The sequence below is a fragment of the Rhamphochromis sp. 'chilingali' genome, assembly GCF_963969265.1.
Source record: "Rhamphochromis sp. 'chilingali' genome assembly, chromosome: 17".
Classification (NCBI taxonomy): Eukaryota; Metazoa; Chordata; class Actinopteri; order Cichliformes; family Cichlidae; genus Rhamphochromis; species Rhamphochromis sp. 'chilingali'.
The window spans coordinates 28,751,023-28,768,464 of NC_137944.1; the positions used below are offsets into that span (position 1 = coordinate 28,751,023).

Genomic DNA, 17,442 nt, shown 5'->3' on the forward strand with positions numbered 1-17,442 from the left:
TGTCTATCCCCCTCCAGAAAATCTTATGTACGCAAACTTGCAACTTCTTATCTGGTGCCCGTCTTTTATTTTGACAGCGAATGCGCACCTGTGGACCACCTATGTGCATCCCTGTGCTGGCATACTGCCTCCACAATGGTCTTGCTGTGCGCACCACGTTATAGAAAGTCAGGAGGTGTCATACAATCTGACACTACACCAAAGCAGCCATGACATTACTTTTGGCAAATGGCCCCACGCTCAAGGACAGCAAAGGCAACATGAAACTTTGTGTTAACAAAATTATCCCAATGCACGGCCCAAAGACTTGCACTGCCTGGGTACAGCCAGCAGGGGGCTGCACATGGATACAAGCATCTCTAAAGACAAGTTTGAAGCTGTTTAGTTGAAAAGCAAGAAGACCTTCTGCTCACAGCTGATGTCACCACTGCTGTCACCTCAGCCAAGTGAAGGTTAATTTTAATCTGATAGGTTCTGCTGTGAGGCAGGCAAGGCAGAAACCAGAGACAGAAGGCAAAACATGGACGCAGAGGGAAGAGAATGGGGATGCAAAAAGGGTATAAACAACGTCCCAGTAATTTAACGCACAGACAACCAGAACATAAAGAAAACAAAAGACCAGAATCTCAACAATACAGAACTATAATGCAAAGATAATCAAAACAAGAAAACCCATGAATGTCCGCATAACTCAAAAGTGTGGACCAACAACAATTTGCCTTCTACCAACAATACATGAAAAGCCTGGAAACTAAATGCTTTCTGTATATAAGAGACCTAGGTTTCAGTAAGATATTGCTAACCATGGTCCACTTTATCATTGCTCACTCACTGAATCCAAGCGTAATATAGCACAATGTACCTCATGAAGAGATCTGCCTCGGTTTTCTGAATGACATCACTCCCTCTATTCTGATTTTACTGATAAAAATAGTGAACTTTCTACAGCGTTCATCTGTGTGCACACACTGCAGCTTCTCTCTGGCCTTCAGACTCCAGTCTCATTCTTACTCTATTGTATTGCTGAATGTTATGAAATCAGTCTATATTTGGGCAACAATGAGAAGATATAAAAGAGACAAAAAAGGCAGCTTCTTAATTCACTTCAGGGCACATGGAAGAAAAATGGTGCTCAGCTGTCTGTCTATGAAGCGTATAACACACTAGTACTGAGAAAATGTTCAATCGAAACAATGGAAGAACAATTGGGGGGGTGTTTTCAGGTATTTGCATTAAATACAATAATTAAAATTCAGTCTGCAAAGAAACAAAAATACAATTTCACATTTTTTTAAAACAGGAAACAAATAAACTGTGTATTTTGTTGTCTACCATAAACTGTTACGGACAACAGTCAGCACTGCCGACAGAGGTGCGATTTCTGTAAGATATTCCGAGCTCAGAAGAACTTCCGGATATGAACTTCATCCCAACCTCACACACACAGAATAAAAGAAAGTGACACTGATGGTAAAATGTATCTCTGAGAGATAATCAGGCTTAGAGAATACAAAATAAAATGATAGCTTCTCACATTCACCTCCATGATTTAGTTTTGTTTTTTTTCTCTGGACACAACAAAGACAGACAGACAAATGCATTCATACTCCCTGCCTCTCAGATACAAGAGCCTTTAAAGTTATCAAGGATTATCAGAAATAGACTGTGTAACGTGGTTTCACACTGAATGGAGCACTGGAGGACTTGTATTGAAGGAACAGGAAGCAAAGATGGTAATAAAAATAAAAGGTTTTATACCAGAGGATGTGACTCAACTCATATTGAGTACTGGATCAGCAGAGCCAATTTATATGAAAAGTATTCAGCACTGACTGAATCATAGTGGATGAAGTTTGTGTTTGTCAAATGATGGACGGAAGATGTTACAATACCCTTAGTCAAGTTTAAATTAGTTTAATTTAAACGGGAACGGGAATGAGGATCAGCACCTCCAAATCTGAGACCATGGTTCTCAGCCGGAAAAGGGTGGAGTGCCCACTCCGGGTCAAGGATGAGTTCCTGCCCCAAGTGGAGGAGTTCAAGTATCTCGGGGTCTTGTTCGCGAGTGATGGGAGAAGGGAGCCGGCGATCGACAGATGGATTGGGGCTGCAGCTGCAGTAATGCAGACGCTGCACCAGTCCGTCGTGGTGAAGAGGGAGCTGAGTGTAAAAGCGAAGCTCTCAATTTACCGGTCGATCTACGCCCCTACCCTCACCTATGGCCACGAGCTGTGGGTAGTGACTGAAAGAACGAGATCGCAGATACAAGCGGTGGAAATGAGCTTCCTCCGAAGGGTGGCTGGCCTCTCCCTTTGAGATAGGGTGAGAAGTTCGGCCATCCGGGAGGGGCTCAGAGTAGAGCCGCTGCTCCTCCACATCGAAAGGAGCCAGCTGAGGTGGTTCGGGCATCTGACAAGGATGCCCCCTGGGCGCCTCCTGGGTGAGGTGTTCCGGGCATGTCCCACCGGGAGGAGGCCCCGGGGCAGACCCAGGACATGCTGGAGAGATTATATCTCTCGGCTGGCCTGGGAACGCCTTGGTGTTCCCTCGGATAAGCTGGAGGAGGTGGCTGGGGAGAGGGAGGTCTGGGCCTCTTTGCTTAAGCTGCTGCCCCCGCGATCCGGCCTCGGATAAAGCGGATGAAGATGGATGGATGGATGGGAAGTCTGATTTCTGAGAAAAGCTCCGTAAAGCCTTTTGTGGCTTCAAGATAACAAATGTGATCCAGCTCGCTTGTTGAGGATGACAATTGGGAAACTAGACAACATGTGGACATCGTGTACTCCTGCACTGATAGGAGTCACTTTTCTTTTCTTTTCTTTTTTTACTGTCAGTCATAACTCAAACAGTAACACGCGGGTGGAAGAATATTTTGCCGCAAGAGAGATTGGAAGGCTTGGCCCCAGGTCTTCACTGACCAAGAATATTTTAAGTGAGTGTCAGCGTTTCACTACTTCCTGCCTGAGTTTAGTCCTGCTTTCCTTATCCGACACTTTTGTGAAAGCTCTGCTTACAGGTCTGCATGCAGAAGTTTGTCCAATTCAAGGTGCCTCTTTCCCAGCGGCCCCAATTTATTAATAAATAAATATTCTTGAATAACTCAAAGCCAGGCTCATTACCTAGAAGCAATTTCAATTCAATTTAATTCAATTTGCCTTGAAACACATAAGCAGGAGCTACTGACCCTGAAAGCACAGCTAGCGGGGTCACCGAAGATATAATAACACTCAGTGAGTCTGCTAAACACTGTCAAAAAAAATCCCACATAATGTGATTCAGTGTTGTATAAAGAAAACTGAAAATAAAGCCCAAAAAGCAACTGAAAGACAATTTTCTATGCAATACATGGATTAGATCATGTTTATGTTACATTTGTTATATATGTTATACCCCAGGATCTCAAAGTGGTGCTTTTGGGCCAATGGCAACCCCAGAAGTGTGAGAAAGAAGAAAATTGCATTACTGTACATTTCACTCATCTATGCTGGTGTCACACTATGATACTGCAGAGCAGTTTATGACAAAGGGAGTTTTTCTCTTTGGTTTCATCTGTTCACTTGTAGCCTTCAAAGCAGACTGAACTTATGTAACACTGAAAGTTTCAGTTGGTTTCATAACATTTAACATCTTATTCTTCTTTAAAATATATATAAAATAGCGCAAAAATGAAACATCATACACTGAATTGAGACTTATAACCATAATAAACAAAATATATTATGTTTCCAGACATCATCGTGACAAATAACTTTTCCAGTCCTGAATTTCTTTATTGTGTACTACACCAGCGGTCCCCAACTCCCAGGCCACAGACCGCTTTGGTACCAGACCGCGAGAGTTCAAATTCAAATTCAAATTCAAATTTTATTTGTCACACACACACAACCATACACAGTATGACATGGGGGTGAAATGCTTGTAGCTGTACAATGCCCGACCATTAAATGACAGAAGAAAAGTTTTACAATATTTACAATTTACTACAAAAATGTACAAATTAACTTAGGAATTTACAGTAAAGAATGTGCAAATAGCAGAAGAGATTATAAAGATAAGGATTATAAATTATAGGAATTATAGGATTATAGGAAATGTGTGGTGGTGCGTGTGGTGACGTGTGTGAGAGTCCAGTCTTATAGTGATGTGTTGGGAGAGTCCAGTCCTACACCTGGTTCAGGCCCCGAATAGCCTGGGGGAAGAAGCTCCTCTTCATTCTCTCTGTTTTGGCCTTAAGGGAGCGGAAGCGCTTCCCAGACCTCAACAGTGAGAAGAGTCCATTGTTGGGATGGGAGAGGTCCATCATAATCTTCCTAGCTTTGGACTTGCACCGCTTGGTGTAGATGGACAGCAGGTCAGGGAGCTCTGATTGAATGATGCGTTCTGCCGAGCGCACCACCCTTTGCAGATCTCGTCTGTCCTGCTTGGTGCTGTTCCCAAACCAGGTGCAGATGTTTGACGTCAGGACGCTCTCGATGGTGCAGGAGTAGAAGTTCTTGAGCACCTTCAGTGGCAGATGGAAGTCTCTAAGTCTTCTGAGGAAGAAGAGACGCTGACGGGCTTTCTTAACCAGGGTGTTGATGTGACAGGACCATGACAGATCCTGAGTGATGTGGACACCCAGGTATCGGAAACTGTCCACTCTCTCCACTGGCGTGCCACTGATGATGAGGGGTTTGTAATTCCTCGCCTGCTTTGTAGTGAAGTCCACGATCAGCTCCTTAGTCTTGCTGATGTTTAGGAGGAGGTTATTCTCCTGGCACCAGGTCTCCAGGTTCCTAATCTCCTCCAGGTAGGCCGTCTCGATGTTGTCGGAGATCAGGCCCACAACAGCAGTGTCGTCAGCAAACTTGACAATGGAGGTGGTGTCGGATGTGGCTACACAGTCATAAGTGTACAGTGAGTACAGCAGGGGGCTTAAAACACAGCCCTGAGGCACTCCAGTGCTGAGTGAGATGGAGGGGGAGACTTGTTTTCCTACCCTCACTGATTGGGGTCTGTCTGTGAGGAAGTTGAGGATCCACTGACACAGTGATGAGCTGAGTCCTAGATCCGTCAACTTGGTGAAAAGCTTAGAGGGAATTATTGTGTTGAATGCTGAACTGTAGTCCACGAACAGCATCCTAACATAATTCCCTCTGCCAGTGTCCAGGTGACTCAGGGATGTGTGGAGCAGGTGAGATATGGCATCGTCTGTGGAACGATTAGTCCGGTAAGCAAACTGAAGTGAGTCGATGGTGGGAGGAAGTGAAGAAGTGATGTGATCTCTCATCAGTCTTTCAAAACACTTCATCACAATTGAAGTCAGTGCTACTGGACGGTAGTCATTGTGGCAAGCGGGCTGTTGTTTCTTTGGAACAGGGACAATAATGGACTGTTTGAAGCACGTGGGAACCACAGCTTGGGCCAGGGAGAGGTTGAAGATCTCCGTGAACACCGGTGCTAGTTGATCAGCGCAGGCTCTAAGGACCCGGCCAGGGATTGCATCTGGTCCTGCTGCCTTCCTGGTATTCACCCTCCTGAAGGTGTTCCTCACGGCATGCTCTGTGATGACGAATGCATTTTCTTCACTGGTGCACTCCGAGCGCGCACAGCCGTTTGTTGTTTTAATTGCTGCGGCGTCGAAGCGAGCATAAAACGTGTTCAGCTCATCAGCCAGTGAAGCATCTGCATTCATCATTGAAGAAGCTGGTCGTTTATAGTCCGTTATAGTCCGCAGTCCTTTCCACAGGCTCCTAGAGTCGCACTGTCGTAGCTGTGACTCTAGTTTTTCCCCGTAGCTCCGCTTTGCCTTTCGGACCGCGCTGCGCACGTTGTAGGACGCAGCCTTGTATAGGTCCATATTACCGGAGACAAGCCCTTCATTGTAGGCAGCGGTGCGTGATCTCAGAGCGTCGCGGATGTTTTTATCCACCCACGGCTTCTGGTTGGGAAACGTTCGGATGATAGTTCTTTCTGCTGTGTCGTCCGCTAGTTTCCCGATAAATCCCACAACCGCTTCCGTAAACATGTTGATGTCATCAGAGCTGCGCCGAGTTGAGGCTTGGGTGTGAAATTTATGGTTTTCAGGGTTTTTATCGTTGGATCTTTTCCCGTGTTGTAGTTGTGTGTCTTATTTTGAAAGAAATATTTACGCGTTACCATAGCGACCAGAGAATATTAAGGGGCAGAGAGGAGGATGTTACTCTCAATGGACGCTGCTAATAAATTTACACAATTACCCAGTGAATTCATGTTCATTATTATATTTACAAAACACCACAGTTTTTGTCTTGGTCGTATCATTTTATTTTGTTGTAATTATCCGCGACACCTTAAAGGCCAATCTGTGAAAATATTGTCTCACATTAAACCGGTCCATGGCGCAAAAAAGGTTGGGGACCGCTGTGCTACACCATGCTGCTCAGTAGATTAAGCATATTCTCCACCAATAGCTAAAATCACAATATATAATATGCATGCTGGGCCTGACCCTAGCATTAAAAAAATTGTCTTCTATAAAATTTTGGTGAGTCAATGTGAAATGTAGCCTCAGTTCTTTGTTCTTATGAGACAGTTGTGGCACCTGGTGTGGTCTTCTGCTGTTGTAGCCCATCTGCTTCAAGGCGCAATGCGCTGTCAGTTCCTCCATGTTCTCTGCACACTTTGGTTGTAACGAGCAGTTATATGAGTTACTGTTGCTTTCCTGTCAACTTGAGGCAGATTAGCCATTTCCCTCTGACCTCTGGCATAAATAAGGCATTTTCTCCCAGAGCACTGCTGCTCACTGGCTATTTTTTATTTTGCACACTATTCTCTGTAAACCCTGGAAATGGTCGTGCAGCAAAAACCCATCTCAGCAGTGTGTGAAATATGCAGGCAAGCCCCTCTGGCACCATGCCCTGCTCAAAGTCACTTAACTCACCTTTCTTCCCCACCCTGATGCTCAGTTTCAACTTCAGTAAATCGTCTTGACGATTTCTGCAAGCCTAAATGTAATGAGTGCTGTCATTTGATTGGCTGATAAGACATTTGCATTAATGAGCAGTTGAACAGGTATACCTAATAAAGTAGTTGGTAAGCATATGGTATTAGTGTGCTTTAAAAGCATATACACGTGCTGAGGCGCTAACTATAAAAACCTATAATGAATCAATCCTGTTAATAATGTTTATAAATATATTGACTCTCAAGACAAAATTCACCAATGAAATGCTGCCTCTCTCTCTCTGATGTTTGTATTGGCACATAAACACATTTGATTTAAAACACCATTAACACATTTAATATTAAATAAGTGGCAGGAACAATTTAAGGAATTTAATTCTTTCTTTCTAAAGCAAAAAAAATTAAATCAATCAATTTTTAAAAGCTTAATTCATTAATTCTTAATTCACCGATCCCCGGATGGTTAGAGTTTCTGACTCAACATCCAAACTCATAACATGTTTCAGGCTTCTCAAATCCCCAGAGTGCTGCATTAATCTTGTACACATTCAATATTTCATTCATGAAGATGACGACTGTGCAGAGATTTATTGTGTGCAGGTTTATATATAGTATGTGAGATATTTCTGTAATCTACTGCAGAGGTGGGAAAAAGTATTGATGCCACTATATATTGTATTACTTATCATTTTATTTTTATTAGAGCATGTACGTATTCTAACCTTTTTCATTGCCAAGTGACACCTTCATGAGTCTGTGGCAGTTTTTAATTGAATGATGGTGAAGTGAACAGAAGTTAACTAATATGTTGTAGAGAGGCGGGGAAATGGCGAGCAGAGGAACAACGATGGAAATAGCGCCGTGTTACGGTACTGTTTTTATCCTACGATTTCAACTCCAAAATATAATGAAGAAAAAAAATAATCCAACTTCATCAACACTGCACATTTCAGACTGCAAACCTTTTGTCATTTTTGATGATCCAGGCGCTGGCCTCGGGGTCTACAGATGCAAACAGCTGGCCTTCCAGCAGTGGAGGGAAACCCTGAACTCCAATGGTCATGTTGTCTGCCGTCAGCCTGAACTGCACCCCCTCTTTGGTGATACCCTCGGGCATGCGCACACACAGCGTGACGTCCTCGGTCGTCTGCTGCCAAAAGTAAATGGGATCTGAATTCAAAGGGGAAAGAAATGTGTGGTGCTGAAGTTAATGATCGTCCTGAGCCAGCTGTCTCTGAGTCATACATAAAAGATCTGATAGAGTGCAGACATTGAAGGAAATTACTTTTGAATATTCAGTCAACTGCAGATAGGAGACCATTAAAATACCGTAAATGTCGGGCTATAAGCCGCTACTTTTTGCACAAGCTTTGAACCCTGCGGCTTTTAGTCAGGTGCGGCTTTTCTATGGATTGTCCGTGATTTTTGTCATATCGTAAGACGATTTGTTTTGTGTGTTCCGCTGTTGTACGGCACTACGTTGCCTGGCGGAAGGATCGGGGTTCAAGAGTGGTATGTTAGTCACATGTCCGTCCGCCAGGCAACGTAGTGCCGTACGAAGTAGCGCGAAAAACAAACTTCAAAGTAGCGCTACGCGTTCAGCGGGAGTCGTGGATGATGAGCGGCGATAAACTTGCAAGTTATGCCCAAAAAGCAAGTTATGCCCAACTCCACCGGTGGATTCTGACAGCGTGGAAAAGTGTGAAAACATCCACGATCACCAACGGATTTTGAAGGGCTGGACTGCTGCATGATGGAGAGGAGGACACCGCCACGGCCCTTCTGAGGCTGTTCGACTCTGACACTGACAATGAGGATTTCTTTGGTTTTGAAAGTGACAACGAAGGAGAGAAGAAGAGTGGATGACGAAGCCATCATGAGCCTGTTTGTATCCGACACTGGAGGAGAGGACTTTGGTGGTTTTAGTGCGTAGGAAGAAGAGAAAGATGGTGGTGAATGACTGACTTTTCTTCTTGTTAAAGCTGTGTCACTGCACCTGAGCCTAAAAGGTAGGCCGAATCTATTGTTCTGGTGTGCTGTAGGTTATTGTTATGTACTACATGTGCAAATATGTACCCATAACTTGTTTTTCAAAATATTAATAAAAGTGATGTCTCCAAACAGCCATCTCTTTCCTGACAATTCCCTTTGTGCATATTCTCTTACATATGATAAGTCAACATTGAAACACCTGCGGCTTTTGGTCAGGTGCGGCTAATGTATGTACAAAACAGGATTTTCCCCTGATTTTAGCTTGTGCGGCTAATATTTAGGTGCGCTTTGTAGTCCGGGAAATACGGTAAATGGATCATCATAGCGCAAGTGGGGATGACCACGAATGAGCTCACAGCGAAGCTATTAAGGCAATTCGTATGCTGAATTTTAATGTATTGAATTATTAAAACCTACAAATTTCAAGTGAGATGAGTAAACCAAACAAGCATTTATTTATTTTCTAATTATTTCAACGTTTAGTTTATGCAACAACAACAAAAAAACCCTTCAACTTTTGCATTATTAACAGGAAAACTAAATTATACTACAACAAAAAAGTTGTTTTGCATGTTACGTTCTGCTATATTGGGACAAAACATCGGCCACAAACAAAAAATGTAAATGAATCAACTGGTGGATCAACAGAAAGTTTTAAACGATCATTTTTTATAATGAACTAGTGGGCTATTGATAGTTGGGCAATTTTTTTAAATAATAAATCTTTTTAAAAAACATATAGATTTTAATAATTGCTGTCCATCATTGTTTTTTGTTTAGACTGATCCACCTGTTAAGGAGGAGACAGAGTATATATGGACCGATATACATAAGTATTCTATAATCGTTTAGATTAATAAAATAGAAAAGATATAATTTGGTCTAAAATGGGTCATGCAACATGACAATGAGCTCAAGCACAACAGCAAATTCACACCATGATGGCTAAAAAACAAAAGAATGAAGCCGCTGAACTGGCTGGCGTCCATGCAACTGCTGTGGCTGAACCGTGACTCCGAAAACCTCAATGAACTGAAGCAATGTTGTAAAGAAGAGTGGACCAAAATTCCTCATCAACAAAGCTTACTGGAACAATTACTTTAAGGTAGTAGAAGCACTAACTGACTCCCTTTAGCAGCCCTAACTACTGAACAGTGGGGCACACTCAGTTTATTACAGAGCTGTTAAGAGTTTTCACATGACTGTATGCATCCCTTATTAGATTCTTTACTTATAAAAGCAGATGTTTTTGGCATTATTTTAACATCATGATCTAGCAGAAATTCAAAAGGAGCCTCTTTAAATAACAAGTTATAATTAACAAGACAGAATCAGTTACACAGAAGTCCACACTCCTGTGTTACAGTTCAATTTTGCCAAATTACCCTATTGCCCCTAAAATTACAAAGTAAGAGTATAAACCAGTATGTGGCTTTGGAGAATCAACACAGAAAACATAGTTTTCTGTCCTCTGTATGTGTAGTGTTTTAACAGAACAGCTACCCTCAACAGCCTCAGAGTGATTTTATATAAATGGATCACATGAAGGAAAGAATTTTACCATATTTATCATAAATGATGGAGGAAGAACTAAATTACAGCGACATTCTTGCGACTGTCATCCGTAAAACAGGCCTCATATTTATCTCTTTGCCGTGTAATCTTTGGCCTGCTTCTTTTGCTCCTCCTCCCTTGCAGATTCCACAAAACCACATCTGGTGGTCCAGTGGCCTGGTTTCCTCACCGTATCTCTTATCCATCTCCATCTTCTTATCTCTTCTTCTACAGATAGTTGCTTCACTTTTCCCCCCTAGTCTTAACTGAAGATGTTGTTATGCCAGTAGATCTTTAACCTCCTAAGACCCAAACTCTTTCATGGCATGCATTTTTAATTTCTCTTTGCTATTTGGGCTGTTTGGAACCTGATGAATGTAAAAACAAAGAATTACGTTTTGTTTTTTTACCTGATTTTTCTTTCTGAGAAAAATAAGAACAAGTGGATATCAGGCCCTTATAGAGCAAAATTTAGTATTTTGGTCTAGACAACCCAAAATGTGATGTCCACATATGTGGACCCAGGTCCTAGGAGGTTAAAATTTTCCTTAGGCAGCTGTTGATAAAGGTATGTATCTTATCTTTACATACCCTCCAAAATTTTGCACTGTAGAGAAACACTGATTCCACAGTGGAATTATTGAGTTCCAGATGTTCTCCAGCTGTAAGAATGCAGCTCTTGGTTTGCCCATTCTCACTTTTACATCCGTGTCTGTTCCTCCCTGCTTGTAACCAAAGGAACCGACTTCTTTAAGCCTGGATTCTACGAGCGTTACTCCTTCTATGTTGGAAGCATTTGTTTTCCAGTGACAATAAAATGCAATAAAGTAATTCACTTAAATTTAGTGCAACGTTCACTTGCCAAGCTAGCAGCTTTGATATGGTTTCAAGCCAGATGCTGACTCATGATTTCTTCAATGCCTCAGTATTGCTATGCTAATACAAGCTTTTATCAATGAAGCGCTGCTCTTACTCGAATGAAAGAGCCTGCCACATAAATCAAATGATTATCCATTAGCACTAATAGCGTATTTTAATACAGATCCAGATTTATTTTTCAATTTCAATTAGAGTATTTACGCAACAAGTAAAAGGAGTCAATTATAATTAGAGCGTAATGTACATTATGGTAATATGAGGAAGCTGAGGCACCGAACTGCTTTCTTTGAAGGCTTTTTTCACAACCATGACGACCACGTTTCCGCTCCAGCCTGTTCTCACCATTCCCCACGAGCCAACTTTCTGCTGCCTCTGACTCAGCACACATCAAATCTTTCCTTTCCTTCAGCTATGACGACGCCTGTGCTGTGTGGTATGCTATAATGAAACATAACACGAGTCGTCACGGGGAGCGTAACCAGCATCGGCAGTAATGCTCAGAACAGATGTACTCTGAATAAAGTGTAAGTCATAAAGAGGCAATGTTTGTTAAAAGCCTTGTTGGAGAATAGATGAGCAGCAGGCATCATGTTGTTCTTTAGATTCTCCTCTAAAAGTTCACAGATGCTTGATAAAATGACTTTGGCTTCTGAGAACATAATCATAAATGGCACAAACAATCCCGTCATAAATCTGTTTGCAGCCTTGTCCTTGAATGGTGTTTTCAAGACTTTATTTCTAAAATAAAGTCCCTTTGACTCCTTTTCATCTGTTGCTGATCCAACAGGAGATTTACGCAATATTTTCTTTCAGGCTGCAGCTTTTATCCTGTTTTGTCTGTTACCTCAGGTGAAAGGTTTCCACTTTTCTGTAATGCAGCTGCCAGGTATTTAAAAAGCAGCAAAGTACAGCAACCTGATCACTCACACAGCCCGCCTCATTTCACTTACTGAGAAAACTAAGAAATTACCCACATCCAATTTAATTTTGTGGCTATCACCACATTAGTTTGGCAAAATATGAATAAAAGTGAGAAAACTAAAGGAAATACTGCTTCTAGTCAAACTGATCATTGTTTATCGCAGGTCTTTTTAGAGCGCTTCTTAAAACAGCACCTCAAAAGTCTTTACAGAAACCACATGCTCTGCAAAAGACGAGGAAAGAAATATAAGTCTATAAAGGCAGGTTCTTAAAAATATTTTTTAAAATATGGGACAGGCAAAGCTGACCTGACGGTAATGGGCATTAGAGTTACTGAGCACAGGAGCTAAAACAGTAAAAGCCCTCTAGTACTGAACCTGGATGGTGGGACATTTAAGAGCAGCTGAGTGGTCCTGGTTCAGAAATATAAGAAGGTTTGATGCTTTAAAATACTTTCAGCGTGCTCAGGAAAACGTTTGATTTCTGAAAGTACAGGCGGCCTCGACAGGTCAAATAAAATCAGAGGGAAAAATGCTAAATATTGTCAAAAGCCTGACTCCTTCACTTTGATGTATGTTTTGTCTCTGGTTTGACAAATGAGGTTGAGGTTAAGGTTAACCTCCTATCCTTAAACGAATCTATTTCCAAGGTCGAGAGTCTCCCTCTGATCTCTCCTCCTACTACTTACATAACTTTTATATGCAGAGAACATCCTTAACCAGTGTTAAGGAATAATACCACTTCATACCATTTCAAATTGACAAGCAGCAAAGTACTGCTAATTGCACACACACACACACACACACACACACACACACACACACACACACACACACACACACACACACACACACACACACACACACACACACACACACACACAAATTTGTAGATCAATTTTTTTAATTATAGAAATCTAGCTTAGAAAACTCGCAGAATATAGAAAAAAAACATTTGTAAATAAGGCATTTCCAGTTTGTTGTATCCCTTCAGGGGTCGTCTCAAAACAAGAATGCTACAGACACATATTGCTGCACTGTTTACAGTCCTACATCGGCACCTGTCAGCTACTGAAGGTCGTTTCCATTATAATGATTCTCTTTGTCAGGCCTACATTTAACATGCACGTGTATGAAAGACATTTTTATGCTTTTCTGATTAAAATAAACAAGCCACGCCTGTCCTATTAGTAATCACCTGCAGCTGAATATCATGTCTTACTCTGTGGTTTGCACAGCTCTTAGCAGACTGAGCATGTCACATTGAAATGAACTGACTGCATGAGTTTAGAAAACCATGCAAGTTTTGTAATTCACACCTATCAGCACTATTTGGGGACTGCACACACATACTTATTGGTTCCCTTTAGTAAATCTCGCCCTTGCTATCTTGCTATGATTTTGAATGCAACCCAAAAAAAGGTTGATAAACTCGCTCTTGTCTTTCTAACTTCTTTGTCTTCTTCAGGGATCACCACAGCCCATCATCTGCCTCCATTTCACCCTATAACAATAGCTTCTTCCCCATAGCATCATGGTATAACAATCAGGTTAAAAGCTCCACTGCCCTCTCAATTAGACATCTCCCAACCTCATCAGCACCAATCACCTTTCCACTCTTCATCCTCTTCACAGGTGCTCTCACTTCCTCCTTACTCATGTTCTGCCCTTCTGAATCCCTAACAGTCCTCTATCTGTGCTCTTCTATCTCTCTCATCATTTCATGCAGATCATTTTGTTTCCAACCAAATTATTTTATTTTATTATTTTATCTTCACTTTCTTTCCTGCATCTATTTTATCTCCCCTCGCTGTGGGCGAGAAATAATGCAGTTTTTAATCCACTAAATTTGAAGCTACACTTGCTAGTTACATTTAATATTAAAGACTTCACTTGAAAAACATACAACACTCTTAATAATTCTGAGTTGAGCTTACAAACAAGCATAGTGTACTTGGTGTCTCTCGCCACGTTTCAAATGAATTGTTGGGAGTTTCATTCATTACGGACCTCATTCAACCATGTAATTAATCTATTTGACTGACTGGAAAAAATTAAATGATCCGATATTTACACAAAAGTAAAGATTAAAGTACAAAGAAATGAATGAAAATATATGAAGCAGAACATAATTTTTTCATCTCTCCTTTCCAGTAAACTGACTCCTTGGCACCTGACATCTAGCTACCACAAACAAATGCTTCAGAGAGTTAGTTTTAACGATGTCATACTGTTATATTTTCCCTAGTACTGTTAATAATAAAAAATTTGAAGCCTCACACTTTTGCCTGTATAGTGTTTGTATTTATTTTTTTCTTGGTGCTGTTCTAACTTTAGACTTTTATAAACTTAAACAGAAGATAAAAAATAGCTTTTGCTTCAAAATGAGCACAATTTCAAGTGGGGGACCATCTCTAATAATGAGGGTTGGGTACACACCCACGACCAGAAGTTTTCATTTGAAGCCTGCTTTTTAAGCCTGAAGTTGAGAACTAAGTCCAGGGTTATGCGAGTCATTTACAGTGATGTACACTGTGAATCTATCCCCCACAATGAGACTGTCAATGCAGAGCTGTCTATAATGGCTGGTGGAGTTCAATCAGATCCACAAAATATCAACAAATTTGCCTCCAAGACATTTTACCTAATTTCCAAAACTGAAAATCAAGTTAAAGAATTAATTAGTTAGACAAGCTGAAGGAGATCCAGTCTGCATCACAGAGGCATAAATGTAAAAGGGACAGAACAAGACTTCCAGGCAGCGATCTAAAAGTCCAGAGGTGCACTGGAAGAAGATCTTGAAGGTGAGGTTTTCGACTATTCCCTTTAACCCCACTTTGTCCTTAATTTAATTACGATTAGAACCGCATGATTTTTCTCAAGCTGCAGTTTCTAAAACATGAGGTGTAAGTGTTTTATTATCATAACAATTAAATTAAAATATTCTTTCCTGTAAGCAACTCTTAGAACTACCAAATAACAATAAACATGTTTAAATGAACCAAAAAAGCAAGATTAGCATGAGCGAAATCATGTAATTGATGCGCAAACATCTCTGTACCAACCTTTTCATCTATAACAGCCATCATAAACAACATACGCTGATTATTGCCAAAGCCTGAGCAATTAAATTGTTCCAACTATGCAGCATCAAACCAACAGACCTGCTCCATATTTGGCGTAGATGTGAGAAACTAAGAGTTGTTCATTATCACCTTTTGTTGTCAACAAAGAAACTAACAAGGCAGGAGGAGGGTTGCCAAATCTTCCATTTCATTTTCCCAATCTTCTTTGCTCAGTGTTGATCTTTTTTGTTTATCTGTGTTGGAACTCAGTTAGCTGAAGTTTAAAATAATCCAGTTTTGTACGCCTATGCATCACTATAAATGACTGAACTCAAGGTTTTTGGTGTCCTTGTATCGGAATAATCATTTCCACCCACTTGTTTGGACATATTCTCTGTCATCTATATACTTTTTCTATACCCACATCTCGTCTCCTTAACACAGCACCAAGTCACTTCTATCTTTTCTGCTCCCTCTCTCGTCACTTACAAGCCTCTTTGAACATGTCTCCTCTCTTGACATCTAATCCATTACCTTTTCTTCGAAAGGAGAAAGTAAGAGTGCTGATAAAAGGATTGCCTGAAAAGCTGCCATTACTCTGCTTCGTCACCATCAACATGCACTTTGCCCTCTCTGGGTCATGTTGTGGGTTTTTTTAATATATCTTTTGAAGGAGAAGGTAGCTGTTTGTCTGCTTGTTTAGAGGTTGTGAGTATAACAGAGTTTAAAAACAAGAAAAGGGCCAAGATGGATACGAATGTTTAGTTCAATGTTTTTTTGCTGTAAAGTGGATCTATTATGAGCTTCCTTATTTTCTGTCTATATATGATGGATTCTCATACAAAAGATGGTCAAAATTTCAAATAATGTGCACAAATAAGCCCTGTCAACCAAAAGCTTCAAACCGCTGTAAATACTTAGTTTCAAAGTTTTCTCTATTCTTGACTCTGTATGATGTCATGTTGAAGGGATCAAATGTTAGGCTGACTTTATCCATCATCGTAAAGTCCAGGCTCACCTCCATATCAGCCTGTGTGACATCAGACGTTACATATTCAATAATCTCACTGCTCTCCTTGAACCTGTCTTTGTCTCTCTCCCCATTTCTCACCTGTACGACCGTTGTCCTCTGTCTTTCTAAAGACACAGATACGTTTACGTAGCCTACTGTTCTTCTTGAAACCAGCCCGAGTTTTCCACGACATTCCAGCAAATGTTAGAGGGCTTTCAAACCGATACAGGAAATGTTCCTACTTTTCATGACCATTCAAGCTTTTCTAATAACATTAAAAGAACATTTCGCTGCCTTTTCATCTTTACTTGTTTAATTTACGCCTTTATGTTCCTGAGCCGACGTCGAGAATCAATCAAAACACTTTAAATATCAATATGACACCTTTGACCACTCAACTTGTCTTAATTGGCTCCCTCACATGAAATATAGAAAAAGAAAATATTTTAGTGATGATTGAATTTAAGCCACATTATGCAAAATGCAGAAATTCCACAGTCACGGACACTTTATTAGGTACACCTTGGCTTGGACCCTGTTTTCCCTTCTGAACTCTTTTAATTTGTGATGGCACAGATTCAACAAGGTACTGGAAAGATTCCTCAGAGATTTGGAGCCACACTGACATGATAGCGTCATAAAGTTACTTCAGATCTGGCTGCGCATCCATGATGTGATCCTCATGTTCCATCACATCTCAAAGGTGCTTGTACTGGATTGAGATCTGGTGACTGTGGACGCTATTCGAGTACATCAAATTCATTGTCAAGAAACCAGTTTGAGCTGAATTGAGCACTGATATGAGGCAAAAATCACGACTCCAATGTTACTTTAGTAACCAGGATTAAAAATAAAATTAAATTAGAAATAACAAACAGGTAATTTTTATAATAATTTAAAAGTGAGTGGATTCTGTATACCAAATAACTTTTTTCCCACTGTCTAAAATGTGAGAACATGCAGCCCCTGAGTCAGAGTTAAAGAGTCTCTAACTGTGGAGCAGTGTGCAGACAGGGTTTATTTTCGGCATTATTAATTAAGTCATTCCATTACTTAACTATCTAATAAAATTATTCATGACTAGTATGCTGCAGGC

At 40.9% G+C, this 17,442-nt stretch overlaps 1 protein-coding gene across 1 annotated transcript in view; it reads right to left on the reverse strand.

The window, feature by feature from the left end:
* nudcd1 (NudC domain containing 1) overlaps window positions 1-17,442 on the reverse strand; it is a 55,116-nt gene that overhangs the window by 24,751 nt on the left and 12,923 nt on the right. The window contains exon 6 of the mRNA XM_080862533.1: window positions 7,887-8,094. Within this exon, the coding sequence (XP_080718659.1) occupies window positions 7,887-8,094 (208 nt within the window). The remainder of the gene's footprint in view (window positions 1-7,886; window positions 8,095-17,442) is intronic.